The sequence below is a fragment of the Daktulosphaira vitifoliae genome, unplaced genomic scaffold (assembly GCF_025091365.1).
Source record: "Daktulosphaira vitifoliae isolate Bord-2020 unplaced genomic scaffold, ASM2509136v1 Scaffold_4, whole genome shotgun sequence".
NCBI lineage: Eukaryota > Metazoa > Arthropoda > Insecta > Hemiptera > Phylloxeridae > Daktulosphaira > Daktulosphaira vitifoliae.
Window position 1 is genome coordinate 38,449,231 of NW_026099575.1, and position 8,551 is coordinate 38,457,781.

Below are 8,551 nucleotides of genomic sequence, written 5' to 3' on the forward strand. Positions count from 1 at the left end.
TGTATGAGCACTCTCTATGCACTACATACCTACTCTGTGTATTAAAATTCTTGTAAATCAATAATTACTTTTCCTAAAATTGTTATAGACAAAAATAATATTTTGACATTAAAGGGCAAAAAAAAATAGCTACTTATAATTTTGAGAAAAAAAAATTAAAATTTTTTTTTTTAGAAACAATTATTAAAAATATGTTTTGATAGTTTCATAGTTTGAAGCTATATAAATTATTAAAAATAAAGTAATACATAATATTAGCTGGATCAAAAATTATTGAAAATATCAGAACATGATGGATAATGTACAAAATACAGGTTTGATACAAGTTCATCTTAATTATTAAAACTAATGATATATAATTACTATAAAAAAAACAAAACTTGAGTCTTTTTTTGTTTGTATTTCTTATATTTATATTGAGTTTAAAAAACATAAGCTTAATTGGAAATGTTTTTGAAATAAAGTAGACTGCATTATAATTTAAAACAATTAAATATTAAAAACTATTCTTCAGTTGACATATAAATAATTTCAAATTTTAATAATAACTATAAACAACAATGTACTTATAATGAACAAGTATAAGTACTCATTTGATTATTAATAAGTGTAATAGTAATGGTTCATATACAACAAAACAAAAAAAAATTGACTAAGAGTTTTGGTGTTGGATATTCCACATTTTAAAATATTCTGATGATTTTGTAATAAGTTGTTGGTGTGTTCCATGTTCTTCTATTTTACCATTTTTTAATATGAATATATCATCTGCATTTTTAATTGTGGACAATTTATGTGCTATAAATATACTGGTTTTATTTATTGTAGCCCTTTGTAATGCTTTCAATATATTCTGCAAATAATAACAGACATTTGATATATTACATAAATATAAAAAACTGAACACAATAGGGTCATGTCACAGTGGGGATCTGGCGTAGATGGAAAAAGTATAGATGATATCTAACAGTAATTAAAATCACTATCAAACACAAAAAATGAAAACATCACGGTAAAATTAATACCTTCTCAGTTTCACATTGAAACTAAAAAACATATTTATTATTTTTTTTTTACCTGTTCAGTTATAGAATCAAGTGATGATGTAGCTTCATCAAATACTAAAATAGGACTCCCTTTAAGAATAGCCCTTGCTATTGATACACGTTGTTTTTCACCACCAGATATCATAAGACCTCTTTCACCAACTTGTGTTGAATATCCATTAGGAAGTTTTAAAATTGAATTATGCAATTCGGCTAATTTGGCTGCTTCAATAACATCTTCATCTGTTTTACTCAAATTTCCATAGTGAAGATTATACATAAACGTATCATGAAATAAAACTGTATCCTATAAATAAAAAATAATAAATAGAAATAAAATTGTATGCCTAAAAATGGTAATTTTCATGAGTTGATTTTTAGTCAGTATTTCAGAAGTACAAGAACTGTATCAATTAATAATTTGTTATTTAAGATGCAGCACTTCTAATCTCATGTTTTGGTTAAAATGAATTATCAATAATATTCATAATTATAATTATGAATTATAAGTTTTCATGATTATGATGAGGAGGCATAGACCTTTTTTCTTTCACAAAATTTTGTAGACCACCCTGGAACTATCACTTTGCATTACCTTGGGAGGGGAGACATAGACTTAGATTTTCAATAGTGTGAACAGAAAGATCACTAAATAAAAAATTAAGAACATAATACAATGTAGTTTAAATAACAGAGATAAGTTTTTCTTCTGTTAAGTTAATGAAACTGAGATAAGAGATGTTGTGTCAAAAGCAACAAATTCTTAATTAATTTCACCACAACACATTTATTTGAACAGAACATCTTGGTACAACAAATACAAAATAATACTTTTTTAACATTAATAAAGACATTAGAAAAACTTATATTTTCTATTCTTATACTTTCAATGATATCCTAAAATTTAATATGATTTTATGTTTTAATTAATTCACCTGAGGTACAACCGCCATACATTTTCGTAATAATTCAATATCAATATTTTTTATATTTTCTCCTCCAATAAATATATCACCAGAAATTGGTTCAATAAATCGAAACATTAGTCTAATTATTGTTGATTTTCTAATACAATCAAATTAAATATTTTTTATGATTATATTAGAAAAAACGTGGATTTCTAATATCTTACCCACTTCCAGATCCTCCAATAATAGCAGCTTTTTTATGAGGTGGAACATAAAATGACAAATCGTCTAAGATACGTTTACCATTTTGATATTCGAAACTAACATTTCGAAATTCAATTGAAGCATTTTCTGGGGTAATTTTTAATGGTATTGCATTCACCTTATTCTAAATATAAAAATTGTATAACTAATATTAAAATATTAAAAATATTAAAACATTTTATCATTGATAATAATTTTAAATACCTTAATAGATGGATTGCAAGCCATTATTCCAAACATACTTTGCATATCAAGTAAAGCTTGTCTTACTTCTCTATACACAGAGCCTAAGAATCCAAGAGGCATTGATAATTGAAAAAGTAATCCATTTACCATAGCTAAGTCACCAATAGTCATATTACCTAAATAGAATAAGGTATAAAAAATATACATAAATTAATTATCACAAAATTAAACATTTTTATTAATAGCTTACAAAACAAGAATATTTAGAAGTTATTTTTATAGTAATTAAAATAATAATCCACTGTAATAACGCAAAAATTCATGAATAGATCATTAGACTCGTGTATTATAAAAGATAACTTATCTATTTCCAACTATAGTTTATAAATGATCGAACAGATTGACTTAATAATTAAAACATTCTCTAAAGTATAATGAGAGTAATAATAATAATAATTAGACATGGGTGTTGTTATTTTATTAATTAGTCATTTCTGTACTCTTCTTCCTACCCAGGTATACAAATATCAATAACTTCTGAAAGTTTTTATTGATCAACCATTTTTTATGAGACCAATATCTGTTAAATAAGCTAATTATGTATGATTAAAAATAAAGTTGACGCCCTTAAGGAATAAACATGAAAATTTCTTTATGATTGATAAATTGAGAAAAACATGTACCTAAATGAAACCAAATAAAAATACAATGACTGTATAAACTTTATTTTTCATCTTTATTCATTACTATAAATTAACAATGAATAAAAAACTCTGTTATAAATTTAATTAGTAAATAAATGTTTAACATAAGAGATTTTTCTATATAAAAGATACTTTTTTTTACATTCAAAGATACTGAAATCTCATTTTGATAATTTTGCACAGAAAAGGTTTTTTTATTGTAAACAAAGAAATATTGCACTGTAATTGCAAGAGGGCTGTATCTCAATGAAAGTACTTTAAGGTTAATATTATCAAAGTTTCAAACATTTATAAGAGTTACATTACGTATTACTTTATTTTTAGAATTTAAATTAAGTTCAGGTAAAATTTTTTTTATATAAATGGCATATTTAGATAGAGAATAATAAACTATTATGAATCATACAAAAATTCCATCTATTATGGATTTTGTTACAAGACCCTCTTGCACATATAATGCAGTATATAATATTCAGCAAACTGTTATTTTGTTAAATAAGAGTTGTTACTGTTATATATTATTAGTGTTCAACTTATAATTTAAAATTTTTTTTAAAAAAAGTTAAAAATATGTTCTACCTTCAGCTATTTGTTTGGCGGCTAATACCATCGCTGCACTCATAGAAATACTAAAAATAGCATTTTGACCAAAATTTAGAAGAGCTAAGCTAGAACTAGTTTTAAGAGATGCAGCTTCAAATTTTTTAAGTACTTTATCATATCTGTTAGCTTCATACAGCTCATTGTTAAAATACTGAAAAATTAAAATTTTTTTGTTAATGCTTAATAGTTATATAATTGTTAATGTTTAATAATAAATACTAGTATGATATTTTAATATTTTCTAAAAAAGTTTATATTAAAAATTTATTGCTCATAGAAATAAATTACCCACTTTGGTACATTATTGGGGAATGCCTAAGACAGAGACAACCACTCCTTCTGGTGCAGGAGGACCTGAGATGCTGGTTAGGCCGGTATATTAAGCTTTGTTTTTATGTGTTTATTTGTGTATTATTTTCCAATTTGTGCAAAGCCCTATTCCCACCTTCACGTTGTACAGCCCATACAACAGACCCCACTCCAGGGTCTGGCTAACAGAGGAGGTCACACCACATTGTGAATCAGCTCTTGATTGATTTCTGGCTAATTCACAACATGATAGTGTTAGTTTTACTGCGATGTTGGCTACCCTGAAGTAATGCCTTACAGCACATTCAGGGTGAACAACAATAGGTTGACCATGTGAAAAATAAAAGGTTAAGGTACCTTCTCTTTTGAGGAAGTATTTTAACTTGCCTTTTTTTAATGAGCTGTATAAGCAAATTCACTATTTTTCTGAATAAGATTATGTTCTTCAAAATTTTATTAGTTTATAAGAAAAATGAAAATAATTGTTATAAATTATGAATATTAAAATATTTACTTTTATATATTTACCTTAACAGTTTCATAATTTATCAGAGAGTCCATGGCTTTATTACCAGCCTCATTTTCAGCTTTATTCATATAAATCCGAAATTTAGTTCGCCATTGAGTAACTAACAAAGTATATGTAGCATAAAGAAAGACACAGCCAAAAGACAAAGCAGCAAATTCAGAACCACAGTTAATTCCCTTTTAAAATTAACAATATTTAAAAAGATCCTAATCAAATAATTATAGAATGGATTTATATACATTTATAAATTCTGTTTGTGTCATTTTAAAATATCCCAAGTTTGTGCAAATTTTTCATTGGAATATACAGTACCTTAAAAATATTTTTTGTTTTGGTGAAAATATACCTCAAATACTATAACTCCAGTTTGATTACATTACTAAGTTTTCAAGCCTATTACTAAAATATTTTACTGGCTGATGTGTTTGAAATAAATTAACAAAATTTATAAATGTGCTCTTTACATATAATAGTATGATAATTATAAAAAAAACTTACTAAAATGGTACTGACAACAGATAACTCAAATATTGTAGGTACTATGTTGAAAACCATAGCTGTAAGCACAAAATTAATTCCACGACTTCCTCTATCAATAATCTGAATAGTTCAATGTGTTATTGAATTATTACACTAAAAATTAATTATAAAATTGTGAACAGACTTTAGAAAGAGCTCCAGTTTGCCTAGATAAATGAAAACTTAGATCCATGTTATGAAGGTGTAAAAAAACATTTCTTGCAATTTTTCTTATAGATTGTTGAGCAACACTTGCAAATACAGCATTGCGTAGTTCATTCATACCAGCAGCTGCGGCTCTACAAACTCCATCTTAAATTTTTAAGAAATAAAAAATATTATTGGAAAACTATTCAATGTTAAATCAATATTATTTCAGTAGATGAATACATGACATACTAAAATATTTTGAAACTTACTCATACTCACACGATATCAACAAAGTAGTAGCAAGTGTAAAAGCTGTTTCAGGAGCTGTATTTAGTGTCAATAATGCTTCCCCTCCAGGACCCATATTTACATTTAATTCATCAATAGCAAATTTTAATAGAAACGGGACAGATACATTTAAAATTTTTGCAGTTGCTAATAAACCCATTGCTAATGTCACGCGTTTACGAATTGATGAATCGTTCTATAAATTTTGTAATATTATAAGAATTTTTTTATATAAACAAAAATATGATATTTTAATATAAATTTTATTTTATTAAAATCAAAAATTTAACATTCGTTTTTCAATGTTTTGAAAATAATTACCTTGGGCCAAATATATTGCAACATACCCATCATCATTTCTTTTCCCGTAACAGAACTAGTTTCCATTACGGGCATACTTTCTTTGACATGTGCACCACCAATATGATAACATGTTAAATTATTTTTTTTGTTTGTTTTAGTATGATTTTTGTTTTGATTGCTATACACATTACTGCAACTAACTAAACTTGTAGAAAATGCCTAAAAATAAATATTTTAGTTCAGTATTTAATTGAAATGTAACATAAGGAGCAAATTATTATTAACAAAATATTTACTATTAATTTACTAAAATCATTATTATAAATTGTAATAATTTTTATTTATTTTACAATTCAATATTACAAAAGTTAATTTAGGAGAAAAATTGTATGCAAAATTATAATATTTACTGGGAAAAATGAAAAATAATGATAAAAATATTATACAATTTAAAAGCAAAAAATAAACATTGAAATTCTTAATAAATTCAACAATACAAATATTTCTAAATATACCTGTTAGGCAACTAAAATTTTTATTTTATTAAATATTAAATAACAATAAAATTTTAATGATACTTTAGAGAAGTAAACAAAATTAAAAATTTATTATCAGTCAGTATTAATAATAATTATAACTTTATACATAAGTAATAATACCTGAAAATAACAATTACTGTAAATATAAAGACTGTAAACATTTTTCAAGCAACCTCCGATTCTCTTTAACCAATTTCAAAGCGACAGTATAACTAAAACATTTATTAACCCCCATTTTTTTTAAAATTAAGCTCATATTATTTTCCCATCGAATAGTTTCTTCTAATTTTGTTTCAATAATTTTAGCTCCTATTTTTGACACACAATCAATTTCATTTTGATCAAATAAATTTGAAAATACTCGATTTTTCAATTCTTCATCATTCATACGATCTGAATATATTAAAATATATATTAATACTCGGGTAGACCAAGAAATCCCTTCTGATGTACAATTATGTCCATCCAATAAGTTAAATGATCTTAATTTTTCCATCCGATGCTTTACTAAAGATCTACCTGTTTTAGTAATTATTTCTTTCGATGACAAGTTCACTGAATCTTGAGGATTTGATGGTATTATGAACCCATATTCTAAAAATAATTTGGTATTAGAATGAGGGCCATAATTAATAAATACTTCTGAATGTTTTGAAAAGAATGTATCAGTAACAATTGTATATTTTCCATTTAGTTGACTCATTGTAGCTCGAACACATGCTGAAGGAGAATGATTAAACATATCTATATACGGCACTAGAGCAAGATTGTTTGTATCTGATAGTTTTATATTATTATTTACACTACAATCTGGACTTACATAAACAGCTCTTGTATTCACAATAGACCAAGCCCACTTGTACAACTCAAATGTGAAAATACTTTTAAATGATTTGGAACAGTGAGAACATGTAATAGTAGACATCTCCATTGTTATTTGTTTGAACGTATTAAAAATATAATTTTGATGTTCAACTACTTTTTCAATTAAATCATCAGGTAAATTATCAGTAGAACAATATGCAGCATTTGATATTATTTTTGGTAATGAATTTATATAATTATACCAAAAAGATTCAGACCCTTTATGATTTTCAAACATCAAGTATGTAGCCAAAACTTGTTGCGTTTTATAAACAGTGTTAAAAAATTTACCAATCGACGACATGGATACTAAATCAACAGTTATAACTAAATGACCTGGTACAGCTGCTAATGATTGCCCTACATTAATGTTTTGGGCAGCTAATAATCCACGTCCAGTATCACTAAAACATGCTGGAGTTAACCGGCATGTCGGTTTCCATCCTTGAGATTTCATCCAAGTTATTAAAGCAACGAAGTCAAATTGGCAACTTATAATAGGACGGTCACAACAAGATATTCGTCGACGACGACGACAACGCGCTGTACGACCCATTGGTACAGAGAATCAGTGGTCGACCTTACACGAAACTCACCTTATAATCATTCAATAAGAAATACGAAATACTTCTACAAAATGCGGGTCTACTAAAAACAATAGCCATAATTAAATTAATATTAAAGAATTACTGGACTAAAAATAATACTAATTGTTGTACTATTCATTATCATTTAAAAATCAATGCCATAAATAATTATATCACTACAATATCACAGATTAGATAATTTTTATCTAATCTGTGATAATATATTATGAACTAAGATAAAACAGACTATATGAAAATTTTTTATATTATATATTATAGACTACATTTTTATATAGTCTGTGGATAAAATTTTATCTTAAAATCTTAGTTCATAAATAAATAATAAGAAATATTATTGGGTGTCACAAATAGTGATGCAAAATTACCATTGATTTATTTTTGGATAATTTTCTTGAGTAAATTACTGTTATGACTTGGGAAAAGCTAAAAATTATTAAATCCTAACGACAATACACTTAACTTTAAACTACTATTTTTCATTAAGAATGCAAGCACTTATACAAACTACCTTATGATTCAAGAATATAACTTGTATATATTTATTATATCTATATGTCATGGGAAAATTCATTTTTAAACGGAATTTGTTTCTCAAATCCTCGTTCCTTATTTGTTAAAAACTTATTTAAAAACATGCTATTATTATATTTATCCTCTCAATGTTGTTAGGAAAACATTATAGTGAAATAATAATTGGATCAAAAGTTATAAGTTAGATCTGATTCACTCTA

General features: G+C 25.6%; 1 protein-coding gene across 1 annotated transcript; it reads right to left on the reverse strand.

Moving 5' to 3' along the window:
* Positions 1 to 380: 380 nt before the first annotated feature.
* LOC126906080 (iron-sulfur clusters transporter ABCB7, mitochondrial) lies at positions 381 to 7,958 on the reverse strand. Its single transcript, XM_050686346.1, has 12 exons — positions 7,809 to 7,958; positions 5,828 to 6,028; positions 5,498 to 5,702; positions 5,214 to 5,380; positions 5,048 to 5,149; positions 4,549 to 4,725; positions 3,688 to 3,862; positions 2,423 to 2,580; positions 2,179 to 2,342; positions 1,982 to 2,111; positions 1,078 to 1,353; positions 381 to 853 (listed from the first exon to the last, which is right to left on the reverse strand). The coding sequence occupies exons 1-12, from the start codon at positions 7,875 to 7,877 to the stop codon at positions 653 to 655; spliced, it is 2,025 nt and encodes a 674-aa protein (XP_050542303.1). The 5' UTR covers positions 7,878 to 7,958; the 3' UTR covers positions 381 to 652.
* Between the last annotated feature and the right edge of the window lie 593 nt (positions 7,959 to 8,551).

Coding starts and splice junctions, on each gene's coding strand:
- LOC126906080 (XM_050686346.1), bottom strand. CDS start 7,877: ATGGCTATTGTTTTTAGTAGACCCGCATTTTGTAGAAGTATTTCGTAT. Junction 2,581..3,687: donor CGCCAAACAAATAGCTGAAG/GTAGAACATATT, acceptor TATTCTATTTAG/GTAATATGACTATTGGTGAC. Junction 2,343..2,422: donor CTTGCAATCCATCTATTAAG/GTATTTAAAATT, acceptor TTTTATATTTAG/AATAAGGTGAATGCAATACC.